The sequence below is a fragment of the Silurus meridionalis genome, chromosome 19, assembly GCF_014805685.1.
Source record: "Silurus meridionalis isolate SWU-2019-XX chromosome 19, ASM1480568v1, whole genome shotgun sequence".
Taxonomy (NCBI): domain Eukaryota; kingdom Metazoa; phylum Chordata; class Actinopteri; order Siluriformes; family Siluridae; genus Silurus; species Silurus meridionalis.
The window spans coordinates 1,661,504-1,681,807 of NC_060902.1; the positions used below are offsets into that span (position 1 = coordinate 1,661,504).

Genomic DNA, 20,304 nt, shown 5'->3' on the forward strand with positions numbered 1-20,304 from the left:
TAAATATTTTAAATAATCTGTATAGGATAATACATTTATTTTATATGTATTTAATGCTCAAATACTAATAAATACTAATAAAAACTGCCAGGGTTTAGAAATATCTGTAAATCCGAATGTATTATGGTGACTAGCTTTCCTTTCTGAACAAACAGCCAGATGACTGGTTACTGCTAGAAACCACAAAAAATTATATCTTAGACCTGATTTTCATTTTTAGATCCTCATTTATCTGTTTAGCATCAGCCAAAAGAAAAACATGGCATAATAACTATGATTTGATCACATTTAATTTCACTATTCCATAGTTAGTGATTGAGCTAGTCGATTTATGCTAGCAAACTAGCAGCATTTGTCAAAAGTAAATACAGGCTGAATGTAATTTTAATAGATACTGAATTCTTTTTTTCATCAGTATATATATATATATATATATATATATATATATATATATATATATATATATATATATACTTTGACCTGTTTGGTATCTAAATTCAGCACAATAATGCTGTTTAATAATAATGCAAAAATGTATTTCCCACAGATATATAAAATATATGATCATTAAAGCATCATGAATTTAACAGTCTTAAAGTCTTCAGGTAATTGTTTGACCTGATGGAGGCGCTATAGATTACATTTACAGCTCATTAACGCAGAGAAACCTCGATCTGCAAGTCATATATCCCTGTCCTACGATAAATATACCTCTTTGTTTTCTTTTCAATTTTTTTTATTGTTTTGGCTCCACTGTAAATTTTTGAGGGATGCTTTTAAATTGAAAAATAGACAAGCTGGGTTATTAATACTAACCATAAGAAACACGTGGGTTTTGAAGCCTTTTTTTTCGCTGGTTTGGCTGGTTGTTGTATCTTGTGGATAGGGCTGATACATTCTCTCTAAAGCGTTTACCACAGTTAAAGCCAGCAATCAGCAATGCACATTAAAAAATAGATCGATCTGTGAGAATATCAGGAAACGTGTCCACTGTCGAATGCGGCAGTGGCATATATAATATCTGATTCTAATCTTAAATCAATACAGAGTGATAACACATGACAAATATACATATATCTTAGCAAGCGATGGTGCTCAAAGCGGTTCTTTTTCGCTCTGCCTTCAAAATTCTGCTTACTCATAATGATTCAGGGTTTTTTCTAGTGTTCATATAACCTCTTATCTCTTTTCAACAGACCCACCTCAAGGCAGCTCATACTATACATATATATATATATATATATATATATATATATATATATATATATATATATATATATATATATATATGCTCCTTTGGTGGACTGTAGTGAAGCTCTTGAAATCCACTACCAGACTCTGCATTTCTCCTCTGGGTTCATAGAAGAACCTCTCTGGCACTGGAATGCCTCGGAAAAAGCATCAAAATTCTGCAGGGAGCCCAAAACCCTGACGAGATAAGAAAGGAATTAAGATGCACCCTCATTCACATTTCATAACATGCATACATTGAAATATTACGGTTTATGCGTCATAAAACACAACTTTTATCAAGAAAGAGTAAGTTCTCGGTCCTGAAGATGTCTCATTTCAGAAAACGTGAAGCATCTACTGTATGGGATATGATTTCATTGTGGATTATCACCTTAGACCATCATCACTTCCCAGCATTGATGAGTTAAAGCTGCCACTGATGTCAAAAATGACCGAATGGATCAGAATAATGCTTCATTTTCCCTGGTGTTATGATTATGTAAAGCACAGACTATGTTCTGTATTTCATGCATTAATGGATGTGAGCTTTATATAGAGAAATCTACCTGTACTCCAGAGGACTGTGGGGGTCGGTCTTGATGGACTGGATGGCATATTCCGGGCGACAGGCTCCGCACCAGACCTGAGAAAGGCATTACATTATCACTAAAAATAACCTTCTTCACATTATCGGCTTGTCTTCATGATGGCTATGATATTTTAGTCACTTAGAATTGTCTCCTCTCAGACACTACAGGGTGTCTAATGAAATGTTCATGAAGATTTACTCCTGAAACCTCAATCTCTTCAGTCATGTCATGTGAAAGTCAAAAGCTTTATCTTGCTTTACTACCCGTCACTCACCTGGGCAAAGTTGAGGAAGAAGAGCTGCTTCGGATCCAGAAGCAAACCAGGAAGACGAGACTCCTCACCTTCTCTCTCCACCCACTTCATGTACGCCTTGTACGCTTGCCGAACTCCTCCGTTATCCGCAATGTTCTCTCCCAAAGTGGTGATGCCACTCACCTGGACCAAAGAGGAACAGAAAATCTAAAAGGGTTGTATCTCACTGGTGCTCCACTGATCTAATCTTCGATGTTTTTGCCTGTGCTGAAGAGCGTTATGAATTCAAAAGGAATTATGCTTTAATATTAAACCATGGTGTTAAACTGAATTACATGGCAACCTCTGTTTTAACGCTTACATTTTGACCTCCTGCGAGCTTCCAGCTGTATTTCCCATACTGCTGTATCATGCATTTGGACTGTTCCTCAAACTGCTCCGTGGAGAAGTTGCTCCACCAGTTGAACATGTTCCCGTCTTTGTCGAAGTTCCGACCTAAAGAGCGAGTGTGTGTGTGTGTGTGTGTGTGTGTGTGTGTGCGAAAGCGTTAGTAATTTGTACATCATTTGCTCAGCATGTGCTGTAGAATACACAATCTTATTCGGTATATATATACACATATACAGCTGACTCCAAAGTTATTGGTATAAAAATATTTTACAGTTAGTCCCCGAGTTATGATGGAGATGCTTTGCGTTACCCCGTCGTAAGTCGAGACATGGCCTAACCTACTCAGGCTATTTTGCAATTATTATTAAATTTGTTTAACCTTTTTTATAGAAGGTTGCGAATAATTTGTACGGTGTGGAGATGGAACATTGTGTTGGGAGGGCAGAGCCATTGGGGGGGTGACAATAGGAATATTGCCTATGGTGCCAAAAATGCTAGACACGGCCCTGCATCATTGTAAGATCGTAAGTCGAACCATCATAAATAGGGGACTTAAAAGAGTTTTAAGTGAAGCCCAAGATCTTCTAAAAAAAAAAAAAAGAATTGACACAAATTGTTCACAAATGAAAGTATTAATTATGACCAGCAATTGGTAGGAAGTGGGCCAGATTCATAGTCATTCAGCTTTGTGTCTAAAAGCACAATATTTCCTCAGGGAAAGTTCCTGGTATTCAGAGTCAGGTCACGCACACAGACTAATTTGGTGCGACATTTCGATTAAGCAAATAACCTTGTTTGTCTGAACTCTGACACGCGTTTGCACTTTCTGTATTAAAATCCTCACCAAGCATGAGGAACCCAGCTCTGAAGGAATCCTGATATAAAAGTGATGCTAAAGAAATAGCTGTTAATAACTGAAAGAAGAATTGACTAGGTGAGTAATGACTCGCCGTGGTCGTCGAAGCCGTGAGTGATTTCATGTCCTATAACCATTCCGATCCCTCCAAAGTTCAAAGCCTGAAGCTGCTTCTCACTGAAGAATGGAGGCTGCAAAATTCCAGCAGGAAACACTAAGAAAGAGAGAAATGATAAAATCAGCTGAAAAACAAATATCTGTATTTGTGAAGCATTACTGTTCTTGCTGAATGCAGGAAAGATGCAGTAAAGATTGAATATTTTCTTCATTTCTCCACAAGCCTTCTGCCTCCAGCTGCCTCTCCATCTCCAGAATAGCAATTTAGCCTGAAGTGTTTCCCAGAATGTCCAGGAACATTAAAATGTGCAATCTAAGAGTAATTATGTGGAAATTACTCCAGCTGAAAATCTGCATAATCACCCAGCTCTCGCGGTCTATGTATTAACCCAGCTTGAATAGCAGGCTTTCTGGGCTCTGAGTGCATCTCTTTTCGAGACAGGCTTTGTGTGCACTGGAGCCTGAAACGAGCTTTATATTATCTACGAGTGAGAGGAAAAAAGCCTTATGTGCATTACGGACATTATTTGCAGAGAGCTAAAGAGGCATTCAAACCGAGGACAGGAGCAGAGAGCAGTGCGACCAGGAACAAGTTCGGCGTTTAGCGCTTCGGATCTCAGTTCACAATTAAAAAGTTGACAATTCAAAGAGTTCTGCAGGATTTTGCAGGTTCAGGTTGAAATTTGGTGTCCCACAAGGTTCAATTTTGAGTCCTTTTAGATTGTCCAGTAGAGTATATTCTTCCTCATGGTCAGATTTAAAGATATCTTGGCCTAAAAAATGACCACTTTTATGCAGATGATACTTGCTTTTTTGGACATTGTATCTCAGAAAAACATGCATGTCTCAAAATTTCCTCTGTCTAAATAGTGAGAAGATTGAGGTAATGTTTATTGGCGCTCCCTATCAAATATAAAATGTTTATTGGCTCTCCAACCTTAAAAGTGGCTCTGTTTTTAAGTTTTAATCAAAATGTAAAAACAAATGAAAGGTTCGATGCAAATTTAGCATTCGATTCTCACATTAAGAATGCAATTAAACATTCCAATTTTATATTTTTTTATCTCTTTTTATCTTCTATCCTTCTCTGTTACTGAAATATTAATCAACATTTTAGTTTTTTCTTGGCTTGATGATTGTAATATGTTCTTGGCAGGGGTTTCTAAAGCCACTTTAAATAAACTGCAGGTAGTTTAAAATGATGTTGCTGAAATTCTGACAGCTGAACACATTTCTCCAGTCTTGGAGTCATTGCAATGGCTTCCTGGCTCTTCATAAAGCACTACATGGTATGGCTCAGCATTATCCATCACAACTTTTAAACACTCCTAGATGTAATCTTCGTTTCAACAATTCTGTTCTATTGGTTGTTCCTTCTACTGGTCTACGCTCTATGGGCTTTTATTTCATTGGGATAGCGTTCATGTGCTGTATGTATGATGATCTTGTTTTCATTTATTTGTGTTTTTTCATGTTGAAAAGCACTTTAAGATGTACTTTTAAAGGGGATATATAAACATTTAAAGAATAATTATTCACCTTCAACACGTTGCCTGAGATCAGCACTGCTCGACTGGTCCACATTCCCACAGGGGAAGAGTATTTTCCGGACTATAAGCTGCTACTTTTTTCCCACGATTTGAACCCCGCGGCTTAAACAATGAAGCGGCTAATTTATGGATTTTTCCTGGGTTTTCCTCGGATTCACAAACTTCAAGCCAAAAAACTGAGCCCCATAACATTAGACCAATGAAATTGCTGAACAGGGTTAGGTGAACCAATGAAACTCTTTATATTAAATCAGATGCGCTCCCACTGAATCGGGCCGCACCACATCATAAATATGGATGATGTTCCTCTGACGTTTGACCTGCCGCTCACTCGGACCGTCTACAGGAAATGCGAATCATTCGTCACGCTGAAAACAACCGGGCATGAAAACACACTTTACCTGTGTTCTGAGCTGCACGGCATCGGGAGAAAAGCTTCACCGATGGTGATTTTTAAACGCACGACGATGCCAAAAGATAAACTCCCGAGAGAAATAGTTGTGAAAGGAAGGAGGAAGACAGTGAACAATGACTTTCTTGGTAGGCTACTGTTTAGATACAAGCCGTGTAACAGAAACTGTCTTTCATTAAAGCCTGTGTAAAGTTCATTAGTTTCAGTGTAGACACCTGCGGCTTATAGACAGGTGCGGCGTATTTATGTTCAAATTAAAAATCTTTGTAAAATTCAGTGGGTGCGGCTTATATTGCGCCTTATAGTCCGGAAATTACGATACATATACTTCAAGACTCTTCTCTGTTTTGGCACCCAGGTGGTGGAATGAACTTCCCCTAGATGTCTGAACAGCAGAGTCACATGGTCTCTCTCTCTCTCTCTCTCTCTCTCTCTCTCTCTATATATATATATATATATATATATATATATATATTTTTTTTTTTTTTTTGCGATTATTATTTTTATAATGAACACGTATTTTTTAATCATTGTGAACTTACCGATCTGATTTCTGTTGTGAGAGTAAAAAGCATTGACCACTGCCGCACCAATGATCCATCTAACAAAATATTAATATAATGAGGGAACAGATAGACGGAGAAACAGCACCATGTTCCTGTACTTTATCAATCTAAAACTGCATCAAGGTGCTTTCACATAAGGTCCACTCACTGTAGCAGTGGTAGGAAATATTTGCAATCTTGCAGAACATGAGGTAGATCTTCCTGTACCTTTGGGAAATGGTAGCTCTTTGGATAAAACTTTTGATCGGAAGGTTGAGTTCTAACCCCATTAGAAATTAGTTTATTAGAGGGACATGTAGGACATTTTGGAGACAAGGTGAGATTGAGATGGTTTGGGCATGTGCAGAGGAGGGACATGGGGTATATTAGTAGGAGAATGCTGAGGATGGAGCCACCAGGAAGAAGGAAAAGAGGAAGAACAAGGAGGAGGTTTATGGATGTGCTGAGGGAAGACATGCAGTTAGTTGGTGTGAAAGAGGCAGATGTAGAGGACAAGGGGGTATGGGGACGTATAATCTGCTGTGGAGACCTCTAATGGGAGAAGCCAAAAGAAGAAAAAGTTGAGTTATAATCCCAACACTAACAAATCACTTACACAAGGTCCTTAACCCTGAACCCCCCAGGTGTATACATTAGATAAAGTCACTCTTGATCATGTATCTGTTGATTAACAATGTTTTTAAGCAAACATCAACCTTGCTCTCGAGGGGGGAGGGGCCTTCTGTGTCTCATCTGTCAATCACATGGAAGCTAGCCAACCACACGTGTCTTTGAGATCATATATGTGGAAGAGGGCAATTAGCACTAGCATTGAGTGGGAACTGGCAGGTGACAATGAAGAAATGACATTATGATGTATTATGTTTGATTTTTCTCTTTTGTCACTGCTCCTTGTGTGAAAGCAGCCTTGTGTATTAGGTTCTATACTGTGTTGTACTGTAACGCACAGTTCTGGATCCACAGGTTCCCGTAGCTTCTTGTGAGCTTTCTGAGCGGTTGTTTGAAGGTTTTCCAGAACGTTCTCAAAGTAGCTCTCTTCACTAAACTTCAGCTGCAAGAACAAAGAAAAGATTCTGTATGTCTCAGACATAAACTACAGGTACAGGAATTTTCATTAATTGAAACCTTAGAATCGCCAGAGCTTACGTGGATGTATTCCTGATCCAGCTTCTCGTTGTTCTTTTCCAGGATATAATCCGGATAGCCGATTTGTTCCGAGATAGCCATCGCCTGAAACATCGAACATCCATACTTACGTACCACGTTCAGAGATATTATTTTAGAATATCATTATTTCATCATTATACAATACAGAATTTATACAACACAATACCAAATCAGTGGAGGACTCATAGTCTTAGATTTCAGAGTCTCAAAATAGAATAATAGATTTGAAATATACAGTAAAATGATTTAATAATAGCATTGATGGTATTTCTTATAAACATGGACAAAAACAAACGCAAACACGTGACATTAAAGCATATTCACAATGTTTTGCATTATCATATACCTTATGTTGTAATAAGAACTTTATAGGCAAAAGTATTGGGACACCTGACGTTATACGTTATGGGATTCTTTGCCAAACTGTGAGCACGAAGTTGGAGGAACACAATCATACAGAACGTCTTTGGATGTGAGAGGATGAAATTTGCCCTTCAGTTGAACAAGGAAACCCAAACGTGTGCCAGCATTAAAAAAGCCCCTGTGCATGTGGTTTGAATTTGGTGGAAGATCTACTGCTATTGAAGATGTTTGGGATCAATGTGAAAGCTGACTGCACAGGCAACCTCACCCCACCTACCTGACTTTACTAACGCTCTTTTGGCTGAATGAATCTCCACAAAATCTAGTGAAACATCTTCCCAGAAGAGTGGAGGTTATTATAACAGCAAATGGGGACTTAATATAGAATGGGATGCTCATACAGTCTTATGAGCAGGTGCCCACAAACTTTTGTCCATATACTGCAGATCATTTCTGATGCTTCTTCTTGTCTTATTAACTTTAACAGAGAAAGTGAAAAGAGGCTGGTGAGGGAAGTGGCTGTTTACAGCTGCTATAACGTAAGTGAGAACTTTATTTTGTCTTCTGCAGCCAAAGGAAATAGTTTCAAGTCACTAATAATGCAGAAAAGTGAGAAAGTGGACAAACAGACCCAGAGCCAGTCTAAGCGCTGAATTTCCTTGTAGTTTGACTTTCTTACCTTCTCTTGCCTTCTCTTTAGATTGAACGTCCATCCATTTCAGCTCTTCTAATGTTTCCACGAAGGAATCCTGAATCTTTTTGATCAATTCACGAACCTGGACAGAAGAGGAAACTGTTTCTGTGACAGGTACAGTAATAAATACAGGTACAGTAATAAGTACCCTTACAGACATGCACTATATGATTATAATATATTTTGCAGATTTTAGTGCTTTAGATTAAGTTTTAGCTTTAGTTTTAGCTTTACCCTATTCACTAGTATTGTTCTTTTAACACTAGAAATGATCTGTTTAACCAGGTTTTAAACATCTGGTCCACAATACAGATAATATAGTTATAGATTTTCATGCCACATTTATATATAGTTTATATGTTGGGCATTTAATTGCAATAATCTCAGAGCAATAATAATAATTAGCTGCATGTGCAATAACTTTTATAAATATTGATGTAATCTGACTTTTCTGCCTTCTGTTTTCACTGCTGCTACAAATTTCATTTCACTGCTGCTACACCTTTTATTTGATTTAATATATAACTTAATATGTATATTTATTTACATTTTCGAATTTTTTATGCGATCAATAAAGCATCCTAAATCCGATTCTGATCACAAGAGCAGCTTTACAGGAATTTAGATTCTGATCACTAATAAACAAGAAATATGCGAAAACTGCAAAAGAAAAACTTCATGTGACGAAATGAGGACGAAACCTTGAATCAGTTTTTGCCCAAATCGTGCCTCATCATGGTGGAAATTTTTGGACTTAACTCTAAAAGTGATGCATGGTGCAAAAACAAGACACCCAAAAAACATTTACGGCATTTTGGCAGATTTGTTTCTGATTGACATTTTGAATCAAAGGTTGAAAAAACCCCACAAAAACATTACATCACAAAAACCTCCATTGTTATCAGGTGTGTGTAGTGAAACTCTTCAGTATCCAGTATATTAAGACTCACCATGCGCTTGCTTTCTCCAGCGAAGGTCTCGCGTACGTACAGAGCCCCTACTGCGCTCTCCATGTTGTTCTGGACGTAGCGCACACAGTCACGCCAGCGTGCCTCCTCCACCGTGGTGCCATGTAAAGCCTGAAATTTATACACACATTACAGCAGTGATGAAATACAGAATATATACACGGTTATCATTAATGCACACGGTGTGTCCTGTCCATGAAATGATTTCTCACCTTTCTGTAGTGAGCTCGGACGTCTTTTATGCGTCGACTCAGACTGCTCACTCGCTCCATGACCAGCATCCAGACCATGTAATTCTGCACAGTCCTGCATTACAAGTTAGACGCACACACTCATATATAGATATCTATAGATGCTGTAGCATGAAATTTTCCCTTCACTTCAACTAGGAGACCCAAACCTGTTCCGTCATGATGATGCCCCTGTGCACAAATGCAGCTTCATGAAGATATACTTTACATGGTTTAGATTTGCTGGAAGATCTCCTGCAATCAAGCTGCAACTCTATTGAACCTCTTTGGGACTGACCTTCTCACCTTCCTCACCTACATCAGTACCTAACTTTACTAACTCCAATGTGGATAAATGAGCGTGTGGAACTTTTTCCCAGAAGAGTGGAGGTTATTATAACGTTAAATGGGTATTATATCATATGATATTATATCATATTACATTATATTATACAACATTGTATTATTATACTACTAAATTATATTTATCTGAGGAAGGTGGAAGCTCATTGGTTAAGGCTCTGGGTTTCTGATCAGAAAGGTGGGGTTCTCTCAGGGCCCCTGAGAAAGGCCCTTAACTCTCTGTGCTCCAGGGGTGTATCCTGGGTTCAGGCCCAAGCTTCCTAACATTGCTGGGATATGCAAAGAAAGAATTTCACTGTGCTGTAATGTACATGTGCCAAGCATAAAGCATCTTTCTTTCTTATTGTTGACTTACATAATAACAGGAGCTTATGAGAGCAAACTTTCTGTATAATGTAATATCAAATGTCCATATTAAGACACTAGGATCTCATTAGGATATGGTACAGAGTTAGCATCAACCAAAAATATATATAATGTGTATATATATAGCATGGGTGCCAATAATTCTGGAGCTGTGTATGACAATGTACAGGGATTATTATAAATTCAGACCTGTTCCTGTTTCAGTGAATGTGAATTTGCTGGAGCTCTGACCTGCGGTTGTATCTAGAAAGCACAGAGTCGAGCTTCTCGAGGTAGGGTGAGCAGTAGACCACGACAGGTTCGTCAGGCCGCACCGTGATGGAAACGCTTGCCATGATGCCCTGGATATAATGGGTCCAGTTGAAGCCCTGAGAGAAAGACATTGTTACACCTCTGTCTGCTCTCTCAGCAGGTTTAAGTCCGAAACTCACGTTGAGGTTGAAGGTCTCCTGTATGTCCTGCAGACTCATTTTGTTGTAGAGCACAGTGATGTCATTGCGTTCCTCTGCCGGAGACGTTGCCTAATGAAAACAAGACAAATCTGAACCCCCTCTGCGTCTGCATCATCATCATTACAAATTGATGCTCCAGATGTTTTTATATGGTGAGGTTTAGACTGCAGGCAGGTCAGTTAACAGCTGGACTCTTCTGGTTTGAAGTTATGCTATTGTAATAGATGCAGTATGCAGTTAGCAATGTCTAATTATTATTATTATTATTATTAATAATATTTCCGAATACAGGATTTTGCTGGGTGTGTGGAGTGTAGTGATAGTAGAGCTGAAGATCTGCTCCTTGTCTCTGTGTAAAGGAAGGGTTTCTTTGCTTGTGTTCACCAGATGACTCCAAAATTTACCAAACGTTGTTACTACTATGATTTAACAAAAGTACTTTCTATCTGATATTACCAGGTGCAGCTGCTACTCACATTGGCGATGTCTCTCTCCAGCGCCATCACTTGCATCATGTCCTCCCACACGCGCTCGTCGTCCTGCGTGAGGTTCCTGTCCTCCCGTACTATTTTCGCCATGGAAACCATGAACTGCAGGTAAGCCTCGCGCACCTACCCGTACAGACAACACTGCTCAACCCTGCAATTATCACGTGGGCGGCGTGCGGGTGTGCAGATCACAGAGAAAGGCACGGTGCACTTTTATTATTTTTTACCTTTTTGTAGTTTCCGTCGTTAAGGTAATAATCTCTCGAGGGCATTCCTAGTGACGGCTGGTCAATCTGTGGAAAATGGAAATGGAGATGCTGTAGTTTATTTTCTGTGTCATAAAGTTGATTGAATACCAGGTCTATGAGGCTATAAAGCTCCTCTGGATTAAACCAGTTCAGGAGATTGTTCTGTTTACGTGAATGATGTGGCGGCTCGAGTCTCGATCATCGGGCCAGACGAACATCTCCAGCAAAACCTTCTTGTTGTATTGAGAGTTCAGGGACGCCAGCATGTTCTCCAGACTCCAGGACTCCTCTGTGGGCAGAAGAGAAACATCAACATATAAGAGAAACATCAACATATGGGCAGAAGAGAAACATCAACATATTTTTGATTCACAAATTATGGGGTTATAAGGGGTTATAAAGCGATGTCGCACGAATGACGTATTTCAGTGATCTATTTCATTTATTTGTTCTTACTGTTTATGTTGTTTCCAACATTTTCATGCCTTATTTATGGAATTTCCATGAGATTTTGTAATTTGTAAAACAAGTAATTTTTTCACATTCACGATTTTTCCACTTGAATCATTTCTTTTTTCATGTGATGATTTCTACATGAATATAAATATCTTTTTTTTGTTTATTATTGTCATTTATAATTGGTTGTGATTTAGTTTTTTCTAAACCATAACACAGCTTTTTTAAAACATTATTTGTTTAATTCTTATTTTATAACTTTTCACACACCTTTTTTTATCGGATATCAAATCCACACAAGCAATATCACTGCATAAGATGAGGATCACATGTAAAATCAGATTTTTTTCCCATTCTGCACTGTACTATACACACTTTTATTTATTTATAAATTGCTGGCCATATTTGCACCATTAGCTGATTTTAAGAACATAAAATGGCTGGATTTAGTGAAAGAGAGAAATCTGTCCTGAAACCCAGTGTCTCATTGGGGAGCTCGAACCTTCCAGATCAATCCACTCCTTATCAACTGGCAGAGACTCCAGTCTCCATGCTATTGTTTTCACCCCATTTAGCTAAAACAGAGACACGGCTGTGTCCTATTGTGTAGACTCACAGGGGGGACATGGTATCTTTGGTACCTGCTGTGTTGTTCCAGTCCTCCGAGGCTACAGGCCAGTCACCGATACTGTCAATAAGCTTGAGGAGGGGCTTCGAGTCACGCTGCTCAATCACACCTGTAGGGGGCAGCAGTGAGATCAATTAACACTTCAGGATTCGACTAATCACGTCCTTTTGTGTGGCAGGAAACAGACTGCCGAAATAGTTCCCTTTTTAAGGTTGTATAACAGCTCACAATCAGAAAATCTTTATAGAGCGGGTTTCGGACCAGCTTGGTCTTTAAATTTCGATTTTTTTCCTTCCTGAAATTCAGCCTCACCCAGAGTCTTGGATCGTTAGTCTTTGATTTTCTCTGGATCTTTTTTCTTTTGTCATTTAGCTTAGTGTTGTTGTTCCATGGTTCTTTTTTCACTTTTGTTAGATGCCATATGTAGTTCTTCCACAAACTGTTACCACAAATTTGGAGGCACACAATCGTATCGTGTATACGACTGTACTATATTATCATTTATATAAATATAAGTATATAAATAGCACGCCTTTGGATGCTCACTTGAGACTCAAACCCGTTCCAGCTTGACAATACCCCTGTGCACAAAGCCATCTCCATGACAATACTTTCCATGGGTTGGATTATAAGATCTCCTGCTGTAGATCTCTGACCTCAACCCGATTGAACACTGAATACCCCAGGCTTCTTTACCTCACCTACATCAGTACCTGATTTTATTAACACCCTTCTAGCTGAATGAGAACAATCTCCACAAACACACATCAAAATCTTGTAGAACATCTTCCCAGAAGAGTGGGAAACAAGCATTACAAGCTTATGATCTTCTTTAGTTGCGTACCTGATCTAAGAAACGTCATTGTCAATTTGATGGTTCAAAACAGCTTTATCCATACAAAAACATTTAGAAATAAATAATTGTCAGTTTAATTTGTTTAATAAAAAGAAATTGTGTGTATTTTCTGATCCTATTCGTGGGCTTAAGCTGTGGAATTTAGCTTGTTTTATCCCTAAAATTTTTGTTAGCAGTAAAACAAGAAATATAAATAAATATTCATTATAATTGCTTTAAAATTCCCTCTAATGCTTTATTCATATGAGTTTATCTTATGAAAGTGACATTTATTTTATTATTTACACAAATACTCGTATAAATCCTGTCAGATTTTAGGTCGCTAGCTGCCCAGATTTAAAAGGTGAGAATTTGAAGTGAGAATCCTGTCAGGTTAGCTCATGTTCGCTAGCTGGCTCGCTTTATTAAACAGTCATATCAATATTTATTGATGTTAACTACAATTCCTCGCGGAATTCCTGTCAGGTTAATTTATAAATCCTGTGAGAATTTATTGTTAGTTGAATATCTGGCTTTAACATGGCTGTGAATTTCTCTGAGAAATCCTGTCAGGTTAGCAATAGCTTGTTAGATTTTTCAGTGAAGATTTTGGCTTGAAAATTGTTTTAGAATTTCTCTCAGGTTAGCATGTTAGCTTGCATTAGTTTGCTGTTTAAGAAACGAGTAAACATTTTTTTAAATGTATTGGCAAAAATTGGAAAATTCCTCTCCGAAACATTTTGAGGTCCATGTTAGCTAGCAGTTAGCTAGCTAATCTGTCTGATTTGCATATATTAGCTAGATGGCTTTGTTTAGGGGTGAAAATACTATTTTCTAAAATTACTTTAATTCACCTGAGGAATTATGTGTTACGTGTTATCATGTTAGCTAGATGGATAAAAATACACTACTGTGCATAAGTATTTACCCCTTTGACCTTTTAATTTTGTAAAGGTATCAATAAATTGAATTTATTTGGGATTTTGTGGGTTTTTTCTTTAAATGTTTTAGGTTTTAATGCCGACTTCTTTTAAAATCCCGGGAACAGATGTGCTTTATATTGTAGAGGTTTCACACTGACAGGGGAAATTCATATGCAAAACTACTTTGAAATATAAAAATGGCAAAAAAAAATTGCCCATACTTCAGAGTTATTTTTGTATAAAATTATGAAATTTTCTCCTGAGGGGGTGAATAATGCAAATCTCTTTGAATAAAGTCCAAAACGACATCCATGGGGAAAACCAGAACTCACTCTCGTTCATACACGATCTGTAGAGCACTTTGGCTTTCCTGAAAGCTTCCCGGTCATTTTCGCTTTCTGTCTGCAGAACCCCTGAAACCGCGAGACAAGAGAAGATTGGATTGGATTGGATTAAATTAATTATTTGTTTGGAGTAAAAAGGAAGCCATGACGGCTCTGAAAGTTGACTCTGACCCTTGAGTTTTATTTCCAGCTCGTCCCTCAGGATGTTGAAGACGCTCTGGAGCGAGCTCGTCTCTGGGATCACGTGCTTCTGCAGCCAGCCTCCACACGCGTACTGGTAGAAGTTCTCGCACGGGTCCACAGTCAGGTCCATGTTCTCCAGTAACCTTGCCGCTGGGAAAACAGCAGGGCAGTTGTTTCATAACTTTTTACCTCAGAATATGATTTTTTTTAGTTTAAATCAGAAAAGCTGGTTTATGAAGTGTAGCTTTACTGATATAAAATATAATAATAAAAAACACAGGGGTTTTTTGTCTCTATGAAGGGATTAATAAAGTTTTTTTTTTTTTTTTCCAATCAATGAATTTATTATTTAACCAATGAATTAATTTAATTTTCACCTGCAGTCACACACTCTGGGGTGGTGCACATGGTGTACTCGGGGTTCCTGGAATACTCCAGACCTTGAAAAACGTAATCATTGTTTAAACATAAAATGCATTATATCATGATGTTCATCATCGATCACTTAGTAAGATAATTATGCATTTTATACACACACACACACACACACACACACACACACACACACACACACACACATAAAGGAAGAAAGACACTTTTATTTGTGAGAATGACTAATTCAAAAATAAAAGTTCAAAAAGACCTTATGTCTAATTGCTAGTGCTATCAGCTAAGCTAACATTAGCTTTCCCGATCAGCACAACCACTAGGAATATACAATACCTTTTGATGAGCCATTAGTATACGAATAATCTGAAAAAAACACAAAACAAGCACCTATTAAAAGTTTTACATTTATTTCATTTCTTATTACTTAATGATTATGATTTTTATTATTTTTTAAGGTAGAATAATGTGGTCACATCTCGCAGTTTATCATTAGCGAGTGCTTGTACATTGGCGTAGCTAATAAACACATGCTGAGGGTTTTGTTGCTCACCTCTGAGTGCCGGCGTAAAGGACGGCCAGTCCCACCAAAGCACAGCTCATCAGCAGTACTATAACGGCCAGTCCGATCTCCACTACAGTCCAGCGATGCTTCTTCGGCTTGGTTGTTTTCTCCATGATGTCCATTTGGCTCTCGGATTTTCCCATTCTGTGATTTCTGAAAATCACATGCTAGTCAAGATGGATTTGTAAATTTTTTTGCAACCAAAGTCACGTTTTTTTTGTAAATAATAGTAAAAAGCAATAAAATATAACAGATAACATTGCTAAAAACTTACTAAAGTATAATAATGTAATAGTTTTAGGTGGGGTTTTTTGTGGTCATCAGTCTGGCTTTAAACTTTCTTAAAAAAGATGATCTCTACACTATTTTGTCAAAAGTATTGGGACACCTGACTTTTCCAGCAGTATGTCTTCTTTAAAAAAAACATTGGAGGCACACATGAAATTGCATGAAATTAGCATGACATTTTAAAACTAGGAGACCCAAACCTGTTCCACCATGACAATGCTCCTGTGCACAAAGCCTGCTCCATGAAGATACGCTTTACATGGGTTGGAGTGGAGGATCTCCTGTGTGTTGAAGATCTTAATTGGCCTGCTATAGAGCCCCGACCTCAAACCCTATTGAAAACCTTTTTACTTGACTTTACCAACACCCTTGTGGCTGAATGAAATCTCACACAAAATCCAGTGGAACATCTTCAAAGGAGAGTGAAGCTTATTGAAACAGGAAATAGAGACTTAATGAGAAATTGGGTTCAAAAAGAAGCAAATAAGAATATAATGGTCAGGTGTCTTCAAGCTTTTGTCAATCTACTGTGCTTTAAATCTTCAATCAATTGTATTTAAAACATGAAATCATAAAACAATGTGCATCTGACGAGAAAAAGTCCTTCAAACTCTGACATGGAAGATTTTTGCAAAAACTGTAGGACAGGAACGTGTCGATGAAATTGCTTTGATGGAATCGAGATCAGTCTAATCCCATGGGAGAATTGTTTCCTGATTTTTGATGGAGACACACAGGTTTTAGATTTTATGCTCATGGTGTGCTAATGGCCTGCTGGAATTTGGTGATAAATCAGGTTTTGTGTGTGTGTGTGTGTGTGTGTGTGTGTGTGTGTGTAGGTGTGCCATCAGCTCTCATTAACCCGTGCTGATGAATACCCATGGACATGCTCATGCCAACAGTGTGATGGATGCGTGTGTGTGTGCATGCATGCGTGTGTGTGTGTGTGTGTGTGTGTGTGTGTGTGTGTGTGTGTGTGTGTGTGTGGACTACTGCTAGCAGATGCCAACTCCAGCCAGCTGATAATGACAGTGCCTGCTTCGTCCCATGCCAGAATGTGACATCTAGCAATTTGTTTCATGTGTGTGTGTGTGTGTGGACTACTGCTAGCAGATGCCAACTCCAGCCAGCTGATAATGACAGTGCCTGCTTCGTCCCATGCCAGAATGTGACATCTAGCAATTTGTTTCGCGTGTGTGTGTGTGTGTGTGTGTGTGTGTGTGTGTGTGTGTGTGTGTGTCTGTGTGTCTGTTTGTCTGTCAGACCCAAATGTAAAGAGGTTTTTTTCAACTTTCAACATGGTGTACAAGAGTTCTCTGGGTTCTATAGATGAAAACAGGGATACATAAGAATTCGATTGGTTCTATAGGAGAAAACACAAGTGTATATGAGTTCTATAGGTTCTACAGGGGGAGACAGGGGTATGTAAGTATTATTTGGGTTTTATAGGAGAAAGCACAAGTGCATAAGAGATGTATGGTTTCTATAAGTAAACATTTATATATATATATACATGTGTATAAAAGATCTACAGGTTCTATAGGAGAACACAGGCGTGTTTAAGTGTTCTGTGGGTTCTTATTCGGGAAAAAAGGGGCCGTATGAGTTCTATGGGTTCTATGAGATAAAACATGGGTATATATGAACACTAGGTGTTCTATAGAAGAAAACAGGTGAATAAGGGTTCTATGAGTTCTGTGGGGAAAACATGGTGTATAAGGGTTCTGTGGGTTCTATAGGAGAAAACGGGTTTGTAGGAGTTGTGTGGGTTCTATGGGGAAAAATGGGAGACTGGAGAGATCTTATGAGTTCTATGGAGGAAAACAGGTGTATGTGAGAGTTCTATTGATTAAACGGAAGAAACCAAAATTGTGAGTTTCATGGGTATTATAGGAGAACACGTAGGTGTATAAGATTTCTACAGGTTCTGTGGGAGAAAACATGGTTGTATAAGAGTTCTACATATCTTGTATGAGTTCTACAAAAAAGGAAAAAATTGTGTATGGATCCTACCAGATCTAAACGAGAAAACACAGGCATATGCATGGTCTATAGTGTAATACTGAAAAAAACAAGAGTGTATGGGTTCTCCTGGTTCTAAAGGAGTAAACAGGGGTGTGTCAGTGTTCTACTGGAACAGCAGCATATAAGAGTTCTTTGGCTTATGTAGAAGCAAACACAACTACTTAAGAATGTTACAGGTTCTGAAGCATAACCACAAGAGCATATGGGTTCTAAAGCAGAAAACACAGTTGTATAAGAGTTCTACAGGTTGTGTTGGAGAAAACCAGATTCATAAAAGGCTTTGGGTTATATTGAAAAAAAAAACGATAGCAAAACAGTTCTACATGTTCTGTACAAGGAAACATGTTTGTATAAGAGTTTACAGGTTCTAAAGTTATACACAAGAGTGTGTGCAATCTGCAGGTTCTACAGGAGAGCTTGATGGTGACCAATGTTGGAGTAGATGACATTGTATGTCAAATGAAATACTCAAAGCTGAATGTGAAGGTCAAATAAATGTGTGGAAAATATTTAATGTTGAGGTTTCACATGAGGTTTAAAAATAGCATCACGCCCTCATCAATCGATTACATAGTAAACGTATACGACTGACACGAATAATCTGAACTAAAAAACATAAAAAACATGCATTGCGTGTTTCAGTTCATTATGCAATCGTTCTGTTAAATATATTATTAATACAATATTTTTAATACGAGAAGGCGAGAGAGAGAGAGAGAGAGAGAGAGAGAGAGAATCCTCTCCTGAGTACTATAAGTAACAGGTTATTCCATTTGAGCACCACGATACCCTTCAGCATGACGACAAATCACATCTACTTCAGCTCCCCAAGAACCCTGCAAGAGATTTCCTAAACTGAAATCAGAAGCGTTTCTTTCTTACCTTCTGTATTTTTTATTTTTTTTGCCCGACCCTCTCTGGACGCCTTTCAATTTCTCCAACACCCCTTCTAGGTTTTCACCCAGAGCTGGTGTGTGGAGAAATGAAGCAGCATGCAGACGGCTTGGATGCCTGTGGGACTGTGTGTTCCTCTGAGGGAGGGAGCAGAAAGTGAGGGAAAGATGGTGTGATGGAGAGAGAGAGAGAGAGAGAGAGAGAGAGAGAGGAGGATTCTGGTTGAGCCCCAGTGTGATAACAAGTCATAAGTGCCTCCCGTCCATGTGTAATTTGTGTAATATGTACAGAGCACTAAAACACTGCAAAGTCGTTCTCACACTGCAGTAAAGCCGAGTTCATTACGTCTGAAAAGGAGAATCCTGCGCACTTCACCCATGATGATGACTTTGTTCACCTCTAGGTCGATTGTGCGGCTCTAGGTTAATCTGTATTGCCCTCATAAACCTGGGTTTTGATGTGGGGGTGGACGCCTGACTCAGACTCCGGGTTTCAGATTGAAATGGCACCGTGCCGAAGCTCATTTCCACTCTGATTAACTGCCGTAATTAAGGGATATGAGATGGAGCAGGAGATGGAGGTGTGAGACCGGGGCCAGGTGATCAGCAGCCATGCGGAACCGCGACGTTTCATAGCCCAGCTGTTCACATCACTTAGTCCATCACAACACACACACACACACACATGCACACTAAAGCAGATAAATGCTAGCGACCAAAATAGAAAGAGAACAATAGGGTACGTTGGTCAACGACGTGCTAATCGTTCCGAGTCCATTAAAAACCCATTTCAGCAGTGAAGCTCAGGCATGTACTGTATTATTATTACTAAAGGGTGTGAGTTCACACACTCTCCTCAGCACATCCGTTTTACAGCTTTTTTAACCCCTATTTGGTGTGCGTGAGTGTGTGTGTGTGATGGTATAATAACTATTTGGGGTAAATTAAAAGACAGTAATGAGCACTAGCGAGCCACCTGTGGATTTTAGGTGATAAACATACAGAACAACGAAGCTTTATTCCGTGTTATAACACAATGCTGTTGAATTCTGGATTCTGATTGGTTGGAAGGTGCTGATGGGTCAAATCATGGGTGTGAACTAACGCATCTTTCGGATACTAAACATTTCTTTAGCACGAGTTTATTCTCAGGAATGTGAGCGTGAACCGACGACATAAACGAATTTAGAAACATGTAATCGTTAGTATGTTTGAAACGCATCTGACATCTTTATGACGTTCTGAACTTTCATTTCCACGCTGAACCATGTTTTAAAAAGAAGCAAAAACCCTGTACTGTACTTTATCAATGCAGTTTTCACTCCTGTCTTTTTTTTTTTTGTGCCACCATGTTACATGTTGTACCTCATTCTCAACCTCATTCTCGCCTCTGTATAATTACTACATAATATATGTATAGTCACCTGATGGTCACTGGAACTTTGTATCTTATTTCTCTAAACAATGCACC

The 20,304-nt window shown here is 38.6% G+C and overlaps 1 protein-coding gene across 1 annotated transcript; it reads right to left on the reverse strand.

The window, feature by feature from the left end:
• Positions 1-474: 474 nt before the first annotated feature.
• Positions 475-18,979, reverse strand: mmel1 (membrane metallo-endopeptidase-like 1). Its single transcript, XM_046874504.1, has 24 exons — positions 18,823-18,979; positions 15,616-15,780; positions 15,560-15,564; positions 15,399-15,428; positions 15,053-15,115; positions 14,664-14,825; positions 14,481-14,561; positions 12,404-12,499; positions 11,477-11,595; positions 11,286-11,351; positions 11,047-11,181; positions 10,350-10,639; positions 9,372-9,465; positions 9,142-9,270; positions 8,187-8,273; positions 7,114-7,197; positions 6,915-7,018; positions 5,944-6,002; positions 3,417-3,536; positions 2,438-2,571; positions 2,098-2,259; positions 1,800-1,876; positions 1,271-1,428; positions 475-1,224 (listed from the first exon to the last, which is right to left on the reverse strand). The coding sequence occupies exons 2-23, from the start codon at positions 15,768-15,770 to the stop codon at positions 1,329-1,331; spliced, it is 2,352 nt and encodes a 783-aa protein (XP_046730460.1). The 5' UTR covers positions 15,771-15,780; positions 18,823-18,979; the 3' UTR covers positions 475-1,224; positions 1,271-1,328.
• Between the last annotated feature and the right edge of the window lie 1,325 nt (positions 18,980-20,304).

Bases quoted from the DNA above. Each gene is read 5' to 3' on its own strand.
- mmel1 (XM_046874504.1), bottom strand. From the start codon at position 15,770: ATGGGAAAATCCGAGAGCCAAATGGACATCATGGAGAAAACAACCAAG. The intron at 7,198-8,186 runs GCAAGAGAAGGT...TCGATGTTTCAG, and splicing joins ACGTTCAATCTAAAGAGAAG to GCGATGGCTATCTCGGAACA. The intron at 2,572-3,416 runs GCGAGTCATTAC...CTCGCTCTTTAG, and splicing joins TCACGGCTTCGACGACCACG to GTCGGAACTTCGACAAAGAC.